At 35.8% G+C, this 24,276-nt stretch overlaps 1 protein-coding gene across 2 annotated transcripts in view; it reads left to right on the top strand.

Annotated features, from left to right (window-relative positions):
• The window catches only part of LOC140160777 (centrosomal protein of 104 kDa-like), a 49,784-nt gene extending 34,049 nt beyond the window's left edge, over positions 1 to 15,735 (top strand). For both annotated transcript variants that reach the window (XM_072184074.1, XM_072184073.1), the window contains 9 exons: positions 676 to 810; positions 1,545 to 1,735; positions 3,005 to 3,245; positions 3,637 to 3,753; positions 5,201 to 5,246; positions 5,867 to 6,066; positions 6,820 to 6,958; positions 8,148 to 8,282; positions 14,383 to 15,735. In XM_072184074.1, the coding sequence (XP_072040175.1) occupies positions 676 to 810; positions 1,545 to 1,735; positions 3,005 to 3,245; positions 3,637 to 3,753; positions 5,201 to 5,246; positions 5,867 to 6,066; positions 6,820 to 6,958; positions 8,148 to 8,282; positions 14,383 to 14,513 (1,335 nt within the window). In that variant the 3' untranslated portion in view covers positions 14,514 to 15,735. The remainder of the gene's footprint in view (positions 1 to 675; positions 811 to 1,544; positions 1,736 to 3,004; positions 3,246 to 3,636; positions 3,754 to 5,200; positions 5,247 to 5,866; positions 6,067 to 6,819; positions 6,959 to 8,147; positions 8,283 to 14,382) is intronic.
• Positions 15,736 to 24,276: the final 8,541 nt, after the last annotated feature.

Below are 24,276 nucleotides of genomic sequence, written 5' to 3'. Positions count from 1 at the left end.
GACATCCAATATTATGTAACTAGCCATGTGGGTCAGTTGTCTGATAAAGTCTAGAGGTACCAGATGCAATTATGTAGCAAATTTGCATAATAGTATACGAATATTGAATGGTTAAAATTATAGGCCCAATGTGATCTCAAAACCGTGCTATGAACCGAGGCGCAGCTGAGGGTCATAGCACGGTTTTGCGATCACCGCGGGCCTATAATTTTAACCATGACCCGAATAAAGCAGTCAATATTTGTTTTATATACCAAATAACATAGATTTTTGTCATCTTATTGGTTAAAAGGCTTATTTTATTGCTCCAAGACGATTGTTAAATTTACAAACAAAGTTTCATGACTTACCAATATTCCTCAGGGTTTTTTGTTATGAAAATCGGTTGTCAATCAATCGCGTCACTACAACTGGCAGGCAGCGCATCAACGACGTGTGCGTAATGCACATGATCGGGACATAACAGGTCCATAGTTAATTTCCATGACCGGTCCATAGTTCATTTTGATGAAATTCTCTCAAATACAGGGCATAGTTAAAACAATGCCCCCACCTTTAATCAATCAGATGACAGGAATCTATAATGAGATATATAATAAGTTATAGTAGTAGATTATGAGAAAATGTTGTTGATAAGCATTACTAGTGATTATATCACATGTTTTCTTCTTACAGGTATACAGTGCAACTATTGCTCTATTAAGATTAATACTTCACCAGTGGATACCCAGACACAAGCTACCTAAAGGCGATACATCACAAACAGTGGAGAAGGTGCTACCGGAACTGCTAGCTAGGATAGGTGATGGGGTAAGCTTATTCATTGTTTTGCTAAAGCAGTTTGACATTTTCTGTGATGTTTCATATGCTATCAATTTGTGAAGAAATACTGATTCTGTTGGTCTGTGTGTCTGGCTGTCTCATCTCTCACCTCAATGTCTTCCTGTGTGTCACAATTTGTCTTTTACAATTAGAATGTACAGAAATAATTATTATCTGTCTGTCTGTCTCTTGCATCTCCGATCTCATTTTTCTCTCACTTTCTGTCTGTTAATCCCAGTCTCGCATATAATGTTAAGAACATGAACTCATTTGTATAAGGCTTTAGCAAGTTTCCTATCATAACATTTTTAGCGGCGAAGCCAGCTCAAGCAATACCTCTGGTTTGTGCACGTCAAGATGGACCTGATCGCATCATCAATGGTAAATCTGTTTGTGCTAGTTAAATTGAGGAAAGAAAGTCAGTAAAATATAAACATGGGACTAAATTGCATGGAAGAAAGAAAGAAAAGGAGAGAATACAGAGATATATAAACAAAGAAAGAAAACAGAGATAGTTATAGCGATGGACATAAACAAATTTACTTTGGTCACATTTGGATATTCATGACCCCCCTTCTAAAGAAAATAACATCCCCGCCAGATCACCGCTTTTGAGATTCTATCAAGCTTATTTACAGGAGGAAAGAAGGAAAAGTAATCCCACCTAGGAATTGAACATTGACCTCAGGTTTGCAACACTGTAGTTACATTATCTCTTTCAGAACACAAGATTAAAAGCAGCTACTGTTGACTTCATTGTTGAAATGGCGTCCTTCCCTGAAGTGTATCAGATCCAGACAGTACCCCACCAGTGTGTTGTGCCGTTCAAACCCTCCATTCAAGCCAAAATGGCCATCACAAGAACGGATATAGTTGAGAAGCTGGTACAAAGTCTAAAGTTAGAAAAAAGCAGGTAAGTATTTCCCATTAAAAAATTATTTTGCATATTCTTTGTATTTACAAACCATTGTTATTTAAAACCCTTTGTAGTAGTTTTTTGTTAAGATGTCTGTCAAAAGTCTGTATTTTTAAAATTGTTTCATAAAAAATTTAAAAAAGCGCAGTGATTTATAGTGCACTATGCACAGGCACAATGCCTAGACATTGATCCACAAGCCTCAGCACACTTTACAGGTAACATCATTCCATAAACCATTTAACAACAACACAAGGACTTTGCAGCTTCAAGAGCGCACACCCTAGACATTGCACAAATTGACCTTCGCAACCAGGATCAGCCCCCCAAGTTTTGTATGGGTTACAAGGAGACAATTAGCAGTAAGTTCCTTGTCCAGGGGAATTTCAAGCTAACTCGATTTTTCCACAAGAGCACTACTATAATCCACCACCAGGGTTCGAACCTGCAACCTCTCGCACCACTTGACGCTAGTTTAGGATAGCATTGTAAACAGTAATCTGTAGATGTTATTGTGTGGGGATTGGACTATTCCAGTTGAAACTCATACACCCCCTATGGAAGATATGACTTTTAATCTCCCAGTGTATATTTCACAGGGATGTAAATTTTCTGTATTTTTACAGAATTCTGTAATTTTGTAGTCCAGATTTACATAATTTCTTTTATTTTCAGCCCATTTTGGACTTTTTAGCCCAAATTTACGCGCTTTTTTCCGTATTTTCCGTATTTTTTCTTCAGGGTTACTTACATCCCTGATTTCAAATGGAGTCACACATTCAGGTAACCCTACTCACACCCCTGTGTGGGAGATTAAGGTTATGTCTTTCATAGGGGTGTATGGAAATAAACTGGAATAGTCCATTGAGACATTCCACTCTCAGATCAGTAGTTTTAACAAAAGTTTATCTGCGTTGGTAGACATATCATATATAGTTTGTTATTTTAACAAGTTGGGGTTTGAAACCGGTATGACAATGGCAGTTGACTTAAGAATCAGCCAGCCATTGCTCGGCCACAGTGGGGTGCTGATACATGTTATCAAAAGTACTTGACCCAATTTAGGGGTTCAAATGTCCAAAAGGTCACAGATATCAAATCATCTCCTAATGAAAGTTCAAGTTGTCCCTGAAAATTTGAGGTATGCGTCTTAAGTTTTTGTTAAGACCATAACAAATGAAGATAAATAACTGTGGAAATATGGGTCAAAATATGAAAAAAAAAATTCAATAAAGATTTTGTTTCTTGTTTTTGATTGATTTTTAGTGGATTAACTGTAGAGAACACCACCACCTTTGCAAACCATGGATTAGAACACACACAAGCGACTGTCAGAGATGCGGCTGTCAATCTCATATTTGAACTCTATAAGTTGAAAGGTCAGCAGGTCAGGTCTAAACTACCATCGGAAGAACATCCTAAAGTGCAGAAGAACAGACCATTGTATGGCAAGTTGTTTGATGGGCTGGATAAGATTGATGGAAAACCTACAAAAGCTGAGAAAAAGGTAACAAAATGGCAGTTGTACAAATGTGATGTGTCATGTCAAAAGCAGACAATTTTAGGTTTTGCGTGTTCCATGCACAGATAGATGTAAATGATGTAAACTAAGATGTGGTGTATCATTTTGATGTTACAAAGCACCCATTATGTGCTTGATGAAATATATCATGCTCTAGCACTCAGAGAACAAATTATCTGCAATGTTTTAAGAAATACCATGAGCTAATATGATATGCACAAATGAATTGTTACGCACAAATGAGGAGGAGGGGAACATTTTCACCATGATATTTTATGTTTACTGGTCATTTGGTGGGGCAATCAGACTAAATAATTTGTTCAGAAAATCTGTTTGTATCCTGTAATTATTGTTATTGGTAATATGTTGTTTACAGGCTAAAGTGAAAGCAGATAAAGTAGCAGAGAAGAAAGCTAAGCAAGCTGAAATCGATGACTTAACACAACAGTTGGCCGATCTAAGAGCAGCAGCAGCAACAGCACAAGGGAAAACGGTATGATGATTGCATCAGGCTATTCTATTTAAAATCCACACTACCCTGTAGAAGATTTAGCTAAAGTCTTCCACAGAGGGAGTATGAGTTTTGAATAGAATACACAATTGGGTAACTTCCATTTGAAATACTCATTCCAGTTGTGGAAGGTATAGGTAAAGACATAATACAGGGGAGTATGGGTTTCAAGATAATTAACTCTGACCAATTACATTTGAAAAACATACTCCTCCGACCTGTGAAAGATATTTTTAAAATCTTCCACAAGGGATTTCAACTGGAACAGTTCAATGTAACAAAAAATACAGTGATAGTCTGTAAAATGGATAACTATACTATGATCAGCTCGTAATAGGTGAGAATTACTCGTTTTTTGTTACTGTGTGCGTCAATAAAGTCCCAACAATTCACAGAAGCGCACGTCAGTCAAGCAATATGCAAAGTGCGGTTTGCATAGGTGGTGCGCTAAACTGTTTGTACGTTATTTTATATCAATCCAAGATGTTATGAGTCCTGCCTTTACGAGCTTATAGTATAATGTAGTATAAGCGAAATTGGATATGCCTTACTCGTTTTAAGTCCTGGCTTAACTGTGGTAGTATTGCTATTGATAGCATAATTTTTCAAGCATATCTTTCTGATATACTCCTCCCTTTTTTGTATGTATTGGTGTGAATAGATGATGGTTATGCATAGGGGTGTGATTTTGGGTAATTTTGTGCCCGGTACCAGCGCATTTTGTGTGTTTTTTCAAAGTTTTTTTTTGGTTTTGTAGTGTCTCTGGACCTAGACCTAAATGCTAGGATCATGGTTGACCTAAAAAAAAAAAAAAAAAAAAATGAATTTTGCACATTGTTTTGTAATTTTAATATGAAAATTGATACATAATTTTCATGTCATTCTCTATTAATGATATCAAAATGCATTGAATTTGAATTTTTTAGGTCAACCATGATCCTAGCATTTAGGTCTAGGTCCAGAGACACTACAAAACCAAAAAAACTTTGAATTTTTTTTTTTTTTTTCGGTACCGGGCAGGGAATTTCCTGCCGGGTAATAGATTATCGAGGCGGGACTCGAATTCGGGACTCGCTCACACCCTTAGTTATGCAGTATGCATGTGTGAAGGCGAGAGAAGTAACTATTCTGTTAGATACTTTGTAGCAAGAGATTCCAATGTTCAATTTAAAGTTAAATATGCCCGAGAAGAACACCTAATACATGTCTTACAAGATGTGTATTGATGTTTATCTTAAGAATATGTAATGTTCCAATGAAAATCAGTGTTTAAATGTTGAAGTATATAGATATCCTGATATTATCATGTTTTGAATATTTAGTCATTGTTCTGTAGTATTAACAATACATTCCTGCCCACAAGTCAGACATGTTGACTTACCCTGTATATCTATTGTAACTTTCCTGTGTGATCATTCTTTTTCTTCAGCCTGTGCCTAAAGAAAATGGCGATGCAGTCAAGCCTGGTAATAGATGTAAGTATCATTGACAGATATGTTTTGAAATTTTTTGCACTCTTTCTTAAATCATTATTTTCAAAATGGGCTGCATCCAAAATTAAGTTGATAAATGGCATGTATGTTAATTTCTTGCATGTTAATTAGATGAATTACAAAGAACTTACAGCAGGACATATTAGTTTTTGTAACTCAATGGGCACTACTGGCTTAATTATCAGCCAATAAGAACTGTTTTGATTGGTTACAAATAAATGTATATCATGTATTGAACCAATCAGAGATATGGTTAGAATAGTCAGTAGGACTGAAAAGGATTAAGCTTAAAATCCTGAAAGATACAAAAGCTTTATTTTGATTGGTTACTCGGATGGTTGTATCATGTAATTAACCAATCAGGGGTTATGTAAGAAAGTAGTGGCCATGTAGTTATGATACAGCTGTTACATGCTTTGAGGTTCCAGCTGCACATATGTATATTTTAAGTAAAACTTCACGATTAATCATGCACATAGCAAAATATGTAAAACAAAATTGATGCAGAATGAAATATATTAAAAACCTAGCCAAGATTTCTAACTGATCAAGCCATTGTGTCTTTTCTTTTCTTCCCTTTATTACTTTTTACATCATGCTAGCCGTGAGTCCAGTCAAGGCAGCTCAACAACGCAGGATGCCAAGAGCACCAAGCATAGCAGAAGCCTCTGAGATGGGCGAGGATCTAGATGGGCAATGTGTGTTCTGTGGAGAGAAAGATGAGAGCTTCAAGGAGGAGGGATTAGATGTCCATTACTGGAAGTTTTGTCCCATGCTGAAAAGATGTGGTAGTTGTAAGCAGGTGAGTAATGTGGTTTTGTGGGTTTTAATCTTCAAATACAGACTGCAAAAGAATGAAAGTACTCACTCAAAATATTTCAACTCCTTTTGGGAGTCTCGTTTACTCTGCAATGACTGTGGTGTTTCTAGATGTTGGCAATTCTAAGTGGCTGATGATGTCGCTCGCCACATTTGAAAGTTGCCCTTTTGAGATGATCTGGTCATAAACTTCGGCCAATTTGTATCCCCCTCGTCCTTGCAGAGTGGACAAGACTCCTGATAGGAGTTGAAATATTTGAGGTCATGTGTTGCTATGCAGCTTGATCAGGCAAATGAGGTGCCGATGTGATGATGATATGATTCAGTTAGGCAATCAGAACTCTACTTCCATGTTGACGCTGCTGAAGAACCTTGCGGAAATTACAATTAACTTTTTCATCATGATGATGACTTGCTGGGGCTTTATACTTCAAAATTGAAAAAGAAAAAAGTATGCACCAATTCCAGCAAATGTTGTGGACAAGGACGAGAACAAAAAATTAATTCTTTACAGCCTATTTGTTAGGGCTGATACAGGGAATGTTGGTATCTCCACAGGGTTGAACAAACAAAATTGCATCATTTCAACATAATAATCATCACCTCATATAGATAAGAGATTCTAAAAAGCACGATGTTGGTAGCAAGAACAACAGTTAGCATAAGTAGCATTATAAATAGAAACAACATACATCAAAGAGTACATTAATTTTGTGATGTATTTTCCCACCCATAGGTTGTAGAGATCTCAGCTATCAATGACCATCTCCTGACGGAGTGTGAAAACAAAGACAAATTTGCCAAATGTCCACGGTGTCAAGAAGCAAGGGAGAAGAAAGAAATGGATGTACACCTTAGCGAAAAAACATGTCCTAGTAAGTACTTAGCAGGGATTTTCAAGAGGAAAAAATAGCAGGCTCTAGCTTCCCACTGGTTACCATGAAATGGGTTCAGGTTAGCCTCTTGTTTAACATGACCAGGAGTTTGTTTGAAGCTGAAACTATACTATTCAGTAAATCTCTTCAGCGATGTCCATCTGCTCTGTCGGATTATCGCTTAAAAAGAACAAGGTCATGTGATGCTACGCAGCTTGACCAGCGAATGAGGCGCCGGTGTGATGATGACGTGACTCAATTAGCCCATCAGAACCCCACTTCCGTATATGCCAGAAACTGCACCAAGTTGGCAGACCACTGAAGAACAGTGCTGAAAACTATAGAATACATGGGGCAATGTGTTTTTTTAATCTTGGTTGGTCACCTGCTCTCCTTTTCCACAAAGTGATTTTTAGTGCAAATTTATTTTGCCTAAACTTCCTACTAGACCAAGTTTGTCCTAATAAAATTTGTGGCTGACCACATATTTTCAAATTTGTTAGATTGAGTATCACCTGCACCCCATAATTTTAGATGTCAAAATCTTATGTCCGGAGATCAAAAACAATTAGGGTCCTTATTTTTTTTTTAAATAAGGAGATTCTTGTGTTCATATAGACATAAGTGAGCATTGTTGCTGATCTATGACCGTTCTTATATTTTTTTCTGGGTACTACGCTTTTCCTCCTGCATTCTAAACTCGGAGCTCTTCTCCTTGTGTTATAGCTGCATGATATGGGCTGTTCCAGTTGAAATCCATCCCCCCTATGGAAGACATGACCTTAATCTCCCACATAGGGGCATGAATTTCAAATGGGGTTACCTGAATGGGTGGCTCCATTTGAAATCTACACCCCAGTGTGGGAGATTTAGGTCATGTCATTCATAGAATTTCAACTGGAATAGCCCAACAGCAACTTGAGATTCAGTTGGTGGATGATAAGGCAAAAAAAAAAGGTTCGTCTCAAAGCTTGCGCGCGCATTTGTAAAATCGCGAGATTTGGAAAAAAAGAAATGCAGAATTTTTTTCCAGAAAAAAAAATCGGCGAAAATCAGACTTTTTTCTCAAAATACCATAAAAATACCAAGTCGGGAATAAAAAAATTGCATTTGTTTTCAAAAAACTTGTGATCTTTTTTTTTTTCCCTAAGCTGCATGTTGTAATACAATATTTATTATTAATATTCAGGGGCCAAACAAGGCCAAGCAAGGTGCCCACTTTGTCAGAAGACATTCCCACAGAGTGAAGAGAACTGGAAGAAACATCTAATGGGTGAAGACGGGTGCGAGGCCAACTCAAGGAGGCTATCAGCTCTTAAGAAAGGTACACCTATTTTATTCTTCAGTATCCATACCATTTAGGTTTCTATCTTTGTGTTCAACAGATTAAAGCAAGATCTTTTACAGATAACCATGTTTTATTCCTCTGAACACAAAGGTAGATAGATACATATTAGAGAAACGTAGCATCGAACATACGTGGAATCTATTCAAAATCCCGTCACAGGAGAGTGATTTTGAATAGATTCCATGTAATGCTCGATGCTACGTTGAAATCGCAATCTCTAATAAGTGTTTATAATGCCAAAAGGGTCTGTAACATATAGCAATATACTTATTGGTAAAGCAATATAAAGAAAGTTGTCTTGAAAGAGCAGGCACAAGAAGGTTGTCAAATTTTGCTTCCATTTACAAGATATTTGTATTCAAAGCTTCAGGTATATGAACTAAAGTAAGGAGAAAGATAATGGTATAATATACTATAACTAAAAACAAAATAACGATGATATGGGTCAAGTTTTGTGTGATAGTATCATTGGCCTGTTTAGCAAAAAATTAGGATAAGTTAAGTGAATTATGTGTAATTAAAAATCCAAAGAGTGGACAGGAAGGGATAATATCATATGGGGTAATAACACTACACTTTGTTTCAGAGAAGAACGGCAGTCCCTTGCTCAGATTGACGCAAGTGCCCAGTCAATGAGCGACATACATGGAGCTTTGTGTTCCCTTCAAGAGTGTCGCTCTGCATTTTGACGAATAATTGGCCTATCATATTATCAGCCAATCAGAACCCCACTTCCATGTTTACGCAGTACATGCTCTCAAAATGTAAACAACTGCTGTTCTTCTCTGCCAGAAACTGTAAAAAAGGTTGTATTTTAGTATAACACAGCACTGTACTCAACAAAGACCTCCCCTTGCTATGCTGCTGAGCATAAAACAGTGTCGTAGCATTGAGAAACATGGCGTTGTTGGGCAGGAAAAACCTCCTATGTGTCATTGGCCCCTGAACATGTTTAAAACAAAACCTCCTATGTAACCTGTTGGCAGTTTTGTTTTAAACATGTTCACAAGCACATAGGATATGATGGTTTCCTTTGAGAGACCCATATAAAGGAGGTCCAGATAAACAATGGTTGGACCGAGTATTATTATTTAAGATGCAATGGGTAATTACTCACAGAATTATATAATTTCTTTCCTTTTCATCTTCTTATTTTTTTACCTTTTTCCTATTTTACAATACTTTTATCCCTCTCTGCAGAAGACTATGTATTTTCTCCTACAAGTAAGCTATTATTGTGCAATGAAAATCAGTGAGATAAGGGCTTAATTATACATTGTGTAGTGAATCATTATAAGGCTTAGAAATAATGTATTAACAGTTTAGAAAGTATAATGTTTATACTTTACAGGCTTATTGGGCTATTCCAGTTGAAATCCATACCCCCTGTGGATGACACGACCTTAATCTTTCACAGAGGGAGTGTGATTTTCAAATGGGTTTACCTGATGGGTGATTCCATTTGAAATCTACACCTACTGTGTGGGAGGTTAAGGTCATGTCTTCCGTAGGGGGTGTATGGATTTCAACTGGAATAGCCCGCTGTTAACATGTTGATGGACATCGCTGGCAAATGCAATGTGATCAGCCTAAACCAAGAGAACTATCATGGGTCTTACAAGACTGTTGGCAAAAGCACCAGAGAAAGTTATCCACAATTGAAGAGTGGTTTTCTAAGACACATTCAGTCCACTTTTGGTGAAAATCAAACCAAGCACATAGTACTTATGATTATAGTGAATATTTACACATGAACTATGCTATTTTTCCCAAATTTATTCAGTCCTATCACCAGCAGGGCCTCAGATTCGACGAGATTCAGTGAATCAATTCTGGTAATGATTCTCGTAACATTTTAATCAATTTCTTTCATTGAATCATGCAGTAAGTGAAGCGACTCTGATGGTTTTTGATTCTTGCAAACTGGCACAAAATCTAGGCCCTGATCAGCCAAGTAGACCTGATTAACTTTTCTAAAACTCATTCAGTCCTCATGCCCTGGTATTGTGTTACACTCACTCAAACCAAAAAGTAATTTTGTAAAAATGGGTCAAAGTGGACTGAGTGAATTTTGGGAAAATCACTCTTCAATTGTGTGTGTAAATTGCCTGTCTTTTTCGATGTGTTTCAAACTTAATGATCTCTGTTTTACTAGCATGATGCTCAATGCTAACCGAGCTATCAGATCTTGAAACTTTTAAGTCTTTATTCAAATGAGGTTGTGTGTGGCTATGTGGCATTCAGTTCAATTCTGACTAATGACACACATATTTTTACTGTTTATACACGCAATCACTTATTTTGGAAAAGTATTATTGCTCTTGCACAGAGAGCTACACTACAAGATTCCTTTTGCGGCCATCTGCAGAGGTGCACCGTCACCAAGGTACCTGACTGGTACACACAGAGTACCTACAGAGTACCAATGCTGCTACTGCACAGTCTTGTAGTGTAAACAGTAGTCTACTCTGATTGTTCTCTTGTGTTTAAGGCCTTTGATGATGTTGAAGCTCTATGTACTCATTTCATTCATTTTTATGTGGCTTAAACATGCTTTTTAAAATGTAACTTTTATCGTGGTGTGTGAAGCTGCCCATTAACATTTGACCATTCTAGTTATGCTTTTTAGATAGCCCATTGTATTATGGTGACTGACATTTGAAGAATGTTTATGGCAATATTAATTACAAAAGTGCAGGGTATAAAACAAAAGATGTCATTGTTTGGGTTTTTATTGCCAGTGAACTTTATTTGAATGATGCTTTGAGTTGTAATTCAAGTATGGTGGGTTCAGCCTCATTGAAACCCAGAGGTAATATGAACATGGGAAGATCATGGTAACAGTCTTTGAAAGAAAAATATTACGGCTTATGATACTAGCTGGTGGGGAGCTTGGTATAAGATGCAATTTCAGCTCAGGAATGCAAGTGTTCCAGAAATTTCTAGAATTCCGGAAATGGGGCTTTAAAAGAAACAAATTCCGGAAATGTTAAAGTTATTGTGGGATAGGCTTGTACGTTGGGAGTTTTTAACATTTAGTCAGTTTTTAGCATGTTTGCTGCGCCTTCGTACAAGTATAAAACTGTCAAACAAAAGTTATATTGTTACGAATTTGGTTTTGCATTTTTCAGGTTTCTCACCCTCTGGGCAGCACTATCAATTTTTCAGGAATACTGCCCTCATTTTAAATTGGAGGGAGATTTAAATTAGGTTGTCAAAAGAGGGCGACAAAATAGTGTGGGTTTGACAATCAATTTTTTTTTTGATCAATATTTTTGCACCTGTATTTTTTTCCCTTTGTGTGCTGGATGGGAGTCCTTAGACAATTTGGTTTTGCTGATCAGTCTGAGTTTTGCCAGCCATGCATGCAGATCTAACATGTCTAAAGGTAAAAAAAGTGGTGCATTATTACTCGAGTGATTTTTGGGTATATGGAGAAATGAATTATTTTTGATATGGGTATTTAAGCTGTTGCTGTTTAATGTTTGACACAGGTTGTGTTAACAAGACTTGTGGCCTGGATTCTGTTTTTCTTGATGGACAAAATTTTTGGGCACTCCGAGGATAGTTTTGTTGTAGTGCCGTACAGTTTAGTCGGGATTATGCACTTTCAGTTTCTCACGCGTTTTAATGGGAATTGGATTGCATACTTTTTCGATGTCTAGTGAGCAAATTTCTTCAATATTTTGAGAAAATGATGTCAAATTTTCTATTCTATATTGTTTGGTAATAATGTCTTTTGCCAATAGTATGTTTAAAGTTGTAATTTTGTGTTTTTGATCGCAAAGATCGGATATTTTCGTTCGATTCGAATTCTGAACCCTTCGCATAGGGTGTTGATTTCGACAGAACTTTGACGATAATTTTGCCTTTTGGACACTAAAATGCATTCGATCCTTAATTTTGTTTCAACCGAGTCTTAAATTAGCAAGCACAATAAGGTTGGTACCACTTTTATATACATTGATAAAATTTTTAAGATTTTTTTTCAAGTTTCTAAGCGGCGCAAATCGTTAAGTGTGTATTTCCCATTGACATCCAAAATGGCGTAAGCCAGTCCTTAATATACATAGGTACGGCGTATATAGGACTGGCAAGCAAGTCTAGTACAGTTGTAGTAACTACAAATTTTGAACGTTTGAGGACTTGTTCTCAAGTTGTAGAAGGTGCCATAGGGTGGCTAGAGTGTTAACTATTTTCATTATAAATGTCGCAAAATATTAATATTGACAATAATTAATAACCTGTTTCACCTCTCCATATATTCATACATTGCTCACCTGTGTTTTCATATCATATTTTGTGGTGAAAAATGATTACAAATGTGTAATTTGCAATCATTTTTGGAGCAACGATTTCTTCGAATCGACGGCTAAGTGTGTATGTGAATGCACATTAAACACATACAAACACATACACAGCACCTGTTGGAACTCCCGGTCGGAGCTGGGAGTTTCAATTATTGGAACTGAGTGCCGTACTATTACGCTGACTTTCGTATTCGGCGAGTAGGACAATTTGAGGACATTGTTCTGGAGATTGCTGATGACACTACAGCAGTTTCGAGCAATGGTTGTTCTTTGTTGCTGAGAATGAGGAAATTGTATTCTCAGTTGTAAATTTTATTTTTCTTGAGCTGTCATTGTTCTGGAGATTGCTGATGACGCTACAGCAGTTTCGGGCAATGGTTGTTCTTCGTTGCTGAGAATGAGGAAATTGTATTCTCAGTTTTAAATTTTATTTTTCTTGAGCTGTCATTGTTCTGGAGATTGCTGATGACGCTACAGCAGTTTCGAGCAATGGTTGTTCTTTGTTGCTGAGAATGAGGAAATTGTATTCTCAGTTGTAAATTTTATTTTTCTTGAGCTGTCATTGTTCTGGAGATTGCTGATGACGCTACAGCAGTTTCGAGCAATGGTTGTTCTTTGTTGCTGAGAATGAGGAAATTTTATTCTCAGTTGTAAATTTTATTTTTCTTGAGCTGTCATTGTTCTGGAGATTGCTGATGACGCTGCAGCAGTTTCGGGCAATGGTTGTTCTTTGTTGCTGAGAATGAGGAAATTGTATTCTCAGTTGTAAATTTTCTTTTTCTTGAGCTGTCATTGTTCTGGAGATTGCTGATGACGCTACAGCAGTTTCAAGCAGTGGTTGTTCTTTGTTGCTGAGAATGAGGAAATTGTATTCTCAGTTGTAAATTTTCTTTTTCTTGAGCTGTTGTTGTTCTGGAGATTGCTGATGATGCTACAGCAGTTTCGGGCAATGGTTGTTCTTTGTTGCTGAGATTGAAAGAAATTGTATTCTCGGTTTTAAGTTTTGTTTTCTTGGGCTGTTGTTGTTCTGAGATGGCTGATGAGACTGACAGCGGTTTCGAACAATAGCTGTTCTTTGTATCTGAGAATGAGAAAATTAGATTCTCAGTTTTCAAAATCGTTTTCATTCATTTCTCCAGAGACTAAAATTACTCGGGCTGTTGAGTTGGCAAATTTGTGGGGGAAATTTAGGCTTGAAAACATAATTTTTGCCTGGCAAAATTAACTGGGCGTGGCAGGTCTAAGCTTGCAAAATTTATTTGCCTGGTAAAATCTGGGCGTGTCAAGTCTAATTAAATTTCATGTTTTTGTTTTCCATCAGTTAAATCTTCCCTTTGCATTTCAAAATTTGTTTGTTTTTTGGTTTTCATTCATGCACGCTTAACTCATTGAAGGTGACAGCTGGGGGCGGTTACCGTGTCCTTTGTGAATGATGCGTTTACATTTTTAAAAAGAGCTGTAAAAGAGCAAACTAATTTCCACCCAGATTTTTTTCTGAAAAAAACCCCCTAAAAACGAAAGGGGCAATATAAACCCATGTAAATCAAATATTGCATGTACTTGGGTAAAAGTCATTTAATAATTCAATTTTAGCCGTTTTTTGACAGCATAAATTTGGGAGAATTTTGACAAATTTTCGATAATTTTTGATAATTTGTAGGGGTTATGTCCCTACTAAAACCAAATTTGAGTACCCTCGTGAATAAAATATATGCTTGTTAAATAATTTTATTTCCTTTCATCAAATTTTTTTTGATATTTTGCAGCTAAAGCAAAAGCAGCTGGTACCAAGGAGAAACCAAGGAAAAACAGTGTAGTGAATGAAACAGCTAAAGGGAAAACGGCCAACAAAGGAACAAAGGCTAAACAACAGGGCAAGACGCCTAGGGTGAAATGAGACGATCAGGTGCATGTAAGGTAACATGGGGGTGTGTTATGATACAAATACCACATGGTGAAAGGGGACATATGGCAGCTATTTTATCGTTATGTACTGGGTACAGGTGTGCTGCCTTTAACCAAAAGGATTGGAGTGATAGGTATGTAGCTATGTACCTAAAGGGTGATAGGTGATAAGATTGTATCCATATTTTTGGTGATAGGTGATAGGCCCATAGCCAGTACTTATAGGAAGAGAAATGATATACCTGCCAGTTGTAATAAATGTAGACTGCTTAGTGCCAGAAGTGGGTAAGTGCAATAGCTGCCCTGTGAACATTTGGCTATTTACACACAGTATATTGTATTCATCTACACATGGCAGCTACACATGGCAGGTATTTCACTTACCTACTTTTGGCACTGAGCAGTCGATGTGTGTAAAATAATCATGTTTCCCTGCTACACACCATTTGGTATTTGTTTGATCACACTTCATATTTTGTTATCAGATACCAATAACAAAGTTACTTACCTGATCATCCATCCATCCATTCATCCATCCATTCATCCTGGACATTAGAAGAGATCTGGTGCAAAACATACTATATCGTCATCTGCAACACATACTGTCATATCTTAAAAGGCTGCCTTGTGTGATTTTTTTTCAGGCTGCCTTGTGTGATTTCTTTTCTAATTGTGATGAGATACACTGTAAAATTAACATTATTTATTACTTTTGAAGTATTATCACAATATTACAATCTCAAATCCATTCATAAAAGAAAGAAGCTTGCTGAAATATAAAATAATATGAAATACTGCAATGGCAATAAATCACACACAGCACCCTTTTGAGGTAAGACACTGTGATGCAGACGACGATATGCCTTGGGCTGCCTTGTGTCATAATTTGATCAATATTGTTATTATTAATAATAAGTTTGATTTTATATTTTAGTGTACATATTTCTTGCTCTTTTGAAAGGACATTTAGCCTTTAATACCATATTCACTGTATTTGATGCCTCTCCCTAAATAGCCTTTACAAAGGTATCTTGTTATATATTAATAACATTATTAATAAAAAAAAAGTACACAAAGCAGCCATTAGATATGCCATATATTGGGCTATTCCAGTTGAAATCCATACACCCTATGGAAGACATTACTGTAATATCCCACACAGAGAGAGTGAATTTCAAATGAGATTACCCGAGTGGGTGACTCCATTTCAAATCTACCCCGGTGTGTGAGATTAAGGTCATGTCTTCCATAGGGGTGTATGGATTTCAACTGAATAGCCTATTGCATCTGAACTCTTCATTCTATCTGTATCAGTCATCATCATCGTCATCATCATCATCATCATCAGTCGTCCTTGGACGGAATGGAGGAATCATCAGAAGTATATTGAGCCCAAAGTCAAAAGTTTGGCCTTGCAGATGAGGTATGGAAGACAGCTATAATATTCCTTAGCTATCTGATTGGCTTATCCATATATCTGAAGCCATGTCATATCTTGTAATAGCGATGCTTGTATTACGAATGACGTCTACTCGCAAGAATATAGGCGTTGCACGGCAGTGATCGCTCGCACAACTGCAGTATATTGCATTCTCATACATGGATGAGGACTCGGTGGATTAGCCAACTTATTGCATGGGAGTAAACTTGATCAATATGATCACAAAAGTAGACATAAATTACATCCAAACATAGTTTTAAGGTTGATCGGTTTAAAAAATGACAATAAAAGTATTGTTTTTAGACCCAGCCATGTATCTATCCCCTGATATAACATGGTAGGTACCATTATTGTACATGTATCGTATGTTACAAAACATGGTAGGTACCATTATTTTTAAGTGGAATAACTTGTGTGTTTCGCCTTGTTATTCCACTTAAAATAATGGTATCTACTATATTTCATCGGGCGATAAACGATTGGGTCTTATAACAATATTATTCTCCAAGTAAATAATGACTCTGGAATATTTTAGTCGGTTTATAGTAATATCAGGTGCTGTTTAATCAACGAGTTGGTATCAGTACCTCATGCATATGTATGAAGTATAATTAACCTAAGAGCATGGCCCAATCAAGCAAAATGAGGTGCCAAAGTTGTTTATGAGATTGTTTACCATTCAAATCCTTGCCCCATGATCATCATCTGTCGGCTGCGGAGCAGGCGACTACAAGCTTTCTCCAACTATTGTGATCTTGGGCAAGCGAAACAAATCCTTGCATGGTGATGATATTACAACTGATGAAAAGTTCTTTATCATAATGTGAAAATCTGAATATCAACTTTTCTCAACATTGACCTTGTTTTGCTTGATTGGGTGACACAGAAGTTGATATCGCTGAAGTTGTGATAAGTCCTTTTTTACTCTATAGGTTGTTTCAAGTTTTCTGTATTGCATAACAAAGCTTTCAGTTCTCATATAGTAAGTCACAGACTTTGATTTGGTAAAACTGTTGAATTTGGCTGGAATAACCAAATTTAGTCTCAGTATATGAACATGTGAATTCCAGGCACAAGGAGTGGATATCATATCTGCAATGTATCACAAAATGGCAGAATTCTTCTGATGTAAGTCAAAAACAAACAAATGTGAAATCTTATTTGCAGAAGGTCTTCAAATTTTGTTTTTCATATTATCGGGTTTTTTTTATCATCATTTTTGTGAATGGATGTAAATCCAGCTTACTATTTGTTGGTGATAATGCATTTTAAGTACCAGCTTTGTTTAGAACACTCATGGACCATAAACGTAAATTTTTACATGAAACTTCTGCCTACACTCACACGTACATGAAAGGGTAGTGAGGAATACTACAGTCACCAGTATGTTTACCGAACAGTTACTGTTAGTGGGGCATAGAGCATAGTAGATATTTTATATTTTACACTAAGAATTTGTAGGAAAGGACAACTTCTAAAATATTGCACTTAATAGAATAATTTCATCCAGGGTGATCCAAGCTATCCCATAAATCATCATTCATCTTTGTGCTTCCTGAAGTAGATAGGAATGTTCAAAGTACTGCATGTGGTACCAAAAAAGTTGTTAGGTGTACCAATATATCTTTTTTCAAGTTTATGTTTGATCAAAGATCGTTTTGTTATACAAAGTAACAAGATTATTGTCACTCACTAATTATTGTAAGCTTATGGTTATTCTGAATTTGCCAAATGCACTTTTTTTCCTTGTGCAAAGCTAGGCTTCTTGCTTATTGCATGTCCTAGTGATTGTATTCTATGCATTCATTTGTCTTCATACTATTTGTGTATTGATATATGTGACGTGTCATGTCAAAAGGAGACACTTTTGGGCAGGATCGTAAATGGAGAAATAGCCAAAAATCTGCCGGGTGATTTTTTTCACAATTTGGGTTTGTTGTGAATTTGTGATGTTATTAATGTTAAAAACATTGTCCGATAGTTTTAGACCGGAATATAACTGGCATCTAGTTTTTTAGAGACATTTTCAAGGTAATTCCTACTCTCAACATTGTCAATAATATTTTTACAGGCCAATATCTCAATTTCCAATTTTATAATACCATACATTACAAACTCAATATCTTCACTTTGGAATGTCCGATTTCATTAGAGAAAACGGCATTGTGGAGCAAAATATTTCTATATTTAAGATATGTAAAAACCTCAAAATTGACAGCCTGCCCAAAAGTGTCTCCTTTTGACATGACACGTCACATATTCTAATGTCACCTGCTAAACTTAATAGACCAACATCGGACATTCAGCTATAATTGTCCCCAGTTGGAGGCTGGTTTAATGAAATTTTGTTGGTAATGCTCCATTCCAGAAAATAATAATTAGAACTCAATAACGGGTCCAATCATTTCGCAATTAATGTTACTGTTTAAAATGTTTTAAAAGTTCAATGCTGGTTTCAAAGCGGAGTGAAGTATGCGCATTGCAGACAAACGGACACAATCAAACATAATCAAGGCTTGTCAATGGCTGATGGTAGTCTGACAGTGGCATAATGTAGCTTGTTTTACACCTTTGAAGAGTGTACTGAAACAGCACTGAGACTGAATGTAACATAGTATTCTAGACTGAATTAGGAGTGGGGAATAGGAGGATTGATCAATCAATCAAGCAGTTACATTTATTAAATGTTAAATGCATTACAAAATATTCACTAACTCTCATTAGCTCAAAAAGTACTGCTGAGAAGCATCCTAAAATGGCGGCTCTTCAGGAAGATAAATGAAGGCAACTTTATTTAACTGTAATCGGAGTTCATCCGGAATTTCAGCAGGTTGGTTTGGAGTTGAAAGGACATGAAAACAAACGTAGAAACTATATACATGTTTGTAGAAAGTAGCAAAGGTTCTGGAACATAGCATCTTGATGGTGTTTGCCATAATGCTGTGTATTTGTATATTTATTGGAGTATGATTTATATATTCAAAGAGTTCAAGCAGTATAGTTCATTTGAAATATTTTGTTCATAAAGTTTGGAAAAATATCAAGATACTCATAATTTTAGTCTTTATATTTCACAATCTTAAAGTAAGTGTTGCAAGATGTGGTCCACTAACCAAATCTACAGATTGTTCAGCTCGTAATAGGTAAGAAAACTTGCAACATCTTGGAATGATATAGAATGGCGTATACACTGTTAGGCGCAACACATTCTCAAAAAGTGCTTCGCGTATTGCATGAGTGATGCATGTTTTTGAGGATTTATGCAAGCATAATTTGGGACTGTATTGATGCACACAGTAGCAAAAAACAAATAATTTTCACCTATTATGAGTTGAACAAAGCATAGATGTATTGTGACACTGACAGGTTTATTTGATACAACTTCTAAATTGGTAACAACAACCAGTGATATAGCGGGAGCAGTCATATTGATTGTTTTGTGGTTTATTGGTCTTCATTGAATTACATACAGGACAAGTATACTTCATATATTTTATAAGCAATCCGAGGATATCTTAATTGGACACAGAAATGTACAGTTACAATTATGGCTATGATGCAGGGAGGTTTTAACTTATTGGAATGAAAGTTTGATCATCATGCTATTCCAAGTATGCAATTGTAAATAATGTCTTTGGATCTTATGGCTTAATTTGCGTACTTTTAAGTACAATTAATACCAGCTAATTGGCTAATAAATTTGAACTGGATCTAAATTGTTTTCTGCATGATACAAGAATTTAAAAGAACAATCATACAATATATATATTTACAGGTAATATACCACCAGTGCATTTAGACGTCGACCCCCAAGCTTTTGTTTAAAAAATTTGAAATTTTGACAGAATATGTTACATTGGTCGATCAAGTTATATATCTGGCTTATTTTTGGTCCAGTTACATGTTGTCTACTGTTTTTTAGGCCCAAGAATATTGGTTTTGGATAAAAACAAACCCTCACTCAACTAGATGAACTTTCATTGAGCATGAGAACATCAGTTGCTTTGCTTGTGCAGTGCAGCACAATAACAAGTGTACCATGGAGTGTTTCTGATGCATGCATGTTTAAATACCTCTCCTTATACAAATGCTACATATACTTAATGTATTTTATGATAATCAAGAAAACAAAGCTCCTATAAATAATATACTACTTTATGAAAAGGTACTGGTTAAAGTAAAATGTCTAAAGGTGTGCATATTTTTAAGTACATGTAGTGCAAATGTACCTTCAATCAGCCTGGAAAGTTCTGAGAAATATATAGAAACTAAACTCGGAATAAAAATAAAGGAACACAAAAGAAACATATTGATAAAATTTGTCATAATGTCACAGCCAAACGTCCAATATTCTAAAGTGTGGTATCATAAGGCAGCTAGTTTTTATCTGTTTCTATATAAATTAGGAAATCTCACTTTTGAAACATACGCCCGATGTATATTTCGCTGGAATGGGTCACAAATGTTGTATATTTATCAGTGTTCTCTATGATAATGAAGGAACTGAGTAAAAAATTGCTCATGTTTTAATAAATACTATAACTACTTGGAAGAGTTTAGATTCAAAATATGATAAACACATTATCCCGAGTAAACGCTACCTGTTACAAAAATGTCGCAACACTGACTGGGTGCAAACGTATCCTGTTATATCCATTTTGCTACAGTTATACAATGGATATGGGAGTAACAGTCTCTATGTAGAATGCGATGAACACCAATATCCTGATTTGAGGCTGATTGGCATATACCGTATTTCGTCAGATGAGCGCCCCCGGGGGCGTTACAGTTTCCCAAGGGGGGGGGGGCGTTTATTAGAGGTCATTTTTAGCACGACAATTCCCGTTAAAATCATTAGGTAAGCTTAAAAGTCACGCTAAAATGATGAACTTTTGACACTGACTTTTGGTTCACTTCCGGGTTGGCGATGCAGATTTTCGCCATTTATTGCTGCTATTATCAACCATGTGAGCAACTTGGTAAGCTTACTACACAAGATAGCATGGAAATATCCGAATTTTTGAAACATCTTGGTTGAAAAAAGTGGTGGGGGCGTTTATTTGAGGGGGGGGGGGACTATTTGACGAAATACGGTATCTTGTTTTGCATCTGAACTCGTAATAATACTTCATCATTATTCTCTTTAATATTCAATCATTGAATATACAGACACTTAATGTAGACCAAAGGTTGCATGTAGTAACTATAGGAACTGCTAAATATATATATTCTAGTACACAAACTATACTTTACACCAATATCAATGTTCATTATATTCATGAAAAACTGAACTAAATGATGATCAAGTTGGAGATTATCAGATTATTAATGTGCTATTAAAGTCATATTAAGTATATAGACTGTATAATGCTTAAAAACCAATACAACATTCAGTAATTCAGAAAAATAAATCAATTTCATTCAGAGAATTGGGCGCTGTACTAAATTACTAGTTCATTATAATGATATTGTGGTCATTTGAAGTACCCTGATATGTATTATTTGGAATTAAGTTAGGCATTTATCAAATAGGAACAAAAGGAACTGAATTTAGACTGGCAATGACAATATTTTATGTCTTGTGTGAGAGGTACCAGCTTTAAGTGACATCATTTCTTTGCAATAGTTTTCTTCATGACCTTATATTACCCAGCATGCTTCCTTCTTCATGCATATTTACTCTTTCAATATATGTAATATTTATCAATCAAGTCATAGAATTTGTGAGAACAGTTGTCAAATATCAACAAATTCGGAATATTTTACCAATTTTCTGATACTAATATTAAAATGATCAGTCATTCATTCATTCATTCATTTTACCATCTGAGGTAAGACTTTCTCTATACAGTATTACAGTATTCATAGAATACATTATGTGGACTATGGATACTTCATATAAACCAGTGTGTGCTCTTTTTTCTTAAGCTTTTGTAATATTTGCAGCTTAAAATTTCTCCAATAGTGCAATTTATTAGACTTCCTCTTAAACATGTAAATATAACTAAACCAGTGGGATTATACCTTGGTACTGTTTGAAAACTTAGCCTATATCTTAGCATTTTATGTGATTTTACGTGACTGTACTCTACTTTGTTTCATCAGGAATGAGAGTGATGTCATTGCTTTAAGTTGAGTTTAAGTTGCAGGTGTACCAACATACTGCCCTTGTATACATGTGTAGGCTTATATGCTTCAAAAGCTGATATCTCAGCATATTATGTGATTGTACAATATACTTTGTTTCATCAGGAGTTGAGTGATGTCATTTCTTTTACGGGGTTGCGCCACAGTCATGCCAACATTGCACACATGTATGTGTATTATGCTCTGCATAGTTAGGTTAGTATGTGCAACTGCAACACACAAAATGCACACCTGATATCTTTAGCATATTATGTGACTGTATTATACTATGAACTCCTGATGACACAAAGTATAAACAAATATGAAAAGTTATGATATTTATACCATAAAAACTCTATAGTTAGCATGAAGAGCTCCATCCACAAAAGTGTAAAGGGTTTTGAGCAAATCATCTATACACATAGCTATATACGAACAATTAAACCTGCAAATGTGTGTCTCAACCCTATTAGCTCAGTTGGTAAAGCGCCAGAATTTGGTACAATTTCATGGTTTCAAAAGTGCTCGATAGTAAGCACATATGCTAACTATCAAGTTTTTATGGTATTTTATCTTACTCTTGTTGCCCCAGTCCCACACATGCATAAGCATGAGAACCCAGCCAAGAACATAGCCAAGAAATGCTGGCCTTAATTAACCATTGCAGTGGGATATTGTGATTACCGAATAAATAGTAAAGAGGTATGTTAGTAATGAGGTATATAGTAAATTAGTAATACATGGTGTCACAGGGACTGTCTTTTGAAATTGGCAGGAGAGCATTAAAAAGCTCTTCTGGAGCCTTCAAGGAGAGCTGTTAAAAGCACTTAGAATAGAATGTAAGGAGAGAATGGTTAACTAAGGAGAGCCAAAAATCACTCCCCTATATTATATTTAAGGGGAGCAGTAGAGAGCCATTGCTCTCCTCAATAGGCAGTCCCTGGTATCAGCTTTCATTTTTGAACAGGTAGTTGGTAACAAAGGTGCTTTATTTGCTGGAATTTGTGGTAAATTTAGGTTATTCAATTTAATCCATTACAATAATATTCACACAGCTAAATAATATCTAGAAAGTGGATGGGCATTAAATCCCTTAATAAAGTGAAATTTTGGCTGAAATTTACTACAGTTAATAATATAAATATGTGTAGATATGTAAGCTCATTTTAATGACAAGGTCTTGTAAATAACTGTAAACACATGTAAATAATTGTATATACAGGACAGATATTATATTAAAATTCAAACTGAATATCAATATTGTCTCATAAATTCTTGGTTTTTTTTTAAGGGTTATTCCACCTTGGCATAGGCATCATTTACATTACAAAAAGGTTTATGAAGTCCTTATAGAAATATAAAAAAAGAATAAAATGGCCATTGTTATAATGTGGGTCTATGGTTTAAATTTACGCAGGGTTTCCAACAAATTTCGGCCCGAATCACAGGTTTTTATAAATAATCGAAAAGAAGCCTAATTTTTCTTTTCACCATTGGTATCTATGGAGGAGAAAACCATCGGTTGAAAAGTCGCCCAATTTTTTTTCTTAACCATTGGTTTCTATGGGACAGGAAATTGTCAAAAGCCATGGGTAAATCTTCAAAATTGCCCAATGGGGCTACCAAATTGCAGGTTTGGCAACCCTGATTCTACAAGGGTTATTCTTTGGTAGCGTTATAACATCTTTGGCAGCGGAAAAATATAGTTTTTCTACTTTGATATGTGTTTTTACATGGAGAGAGTTAGACTTAGTTGCAATATAATGTTAAATTAAATTAAGATACTATGATCATTAATATAGCATGATTGTTGATCATATGGTGGAGCAGCTAGATAAGAAAATCTGTGATATGCTTTAACTATATTTCATACAAAGTCTTCTTATTGGGAAAAAGACACTTATTTAGGATCATATCAAGTAATTCATTTACTGAAGTGATGGAAATGAAACCCCTGTTTGGAAAGTGCATCTTTCTATATAGTTTTCTCATGCATGATAAAAAACTATATATATATATATGCCATATTGTATGCCAGTGGCGTAGCATGGGTCATCATATTTGGGGGGGCACCGCCATGATTGGGGGACCGGTTCTGATTGGGGGGACCGGTTCTAATTGGGGGGAACAAGCCGATTTTTGGCAAATTTCAGTATGGGATTTTTAAAATTTTGATCAATTGGGGGCA

The sequence above is a fragment of the Amphiura filiformis genome, chromosome 9 (genome assembly GCF_039555335.1).
Source record: "Amphiura filiformis chromosome 9, Afil_fr2py, whole genome shotgun sequence".
In the NCBI taxonomy this organism is placed as follows: Eukaryota; Metazoa; Echinodermata; class Ophiuroidea; order Amphilepidida; family Amphiuridae; genus Amphiura; species Amphiura filiformis.
Note: the sequence above shows the minus strand (reverse complement) of the source record. Positions and strands in the feature narration are given on the sequence as shown.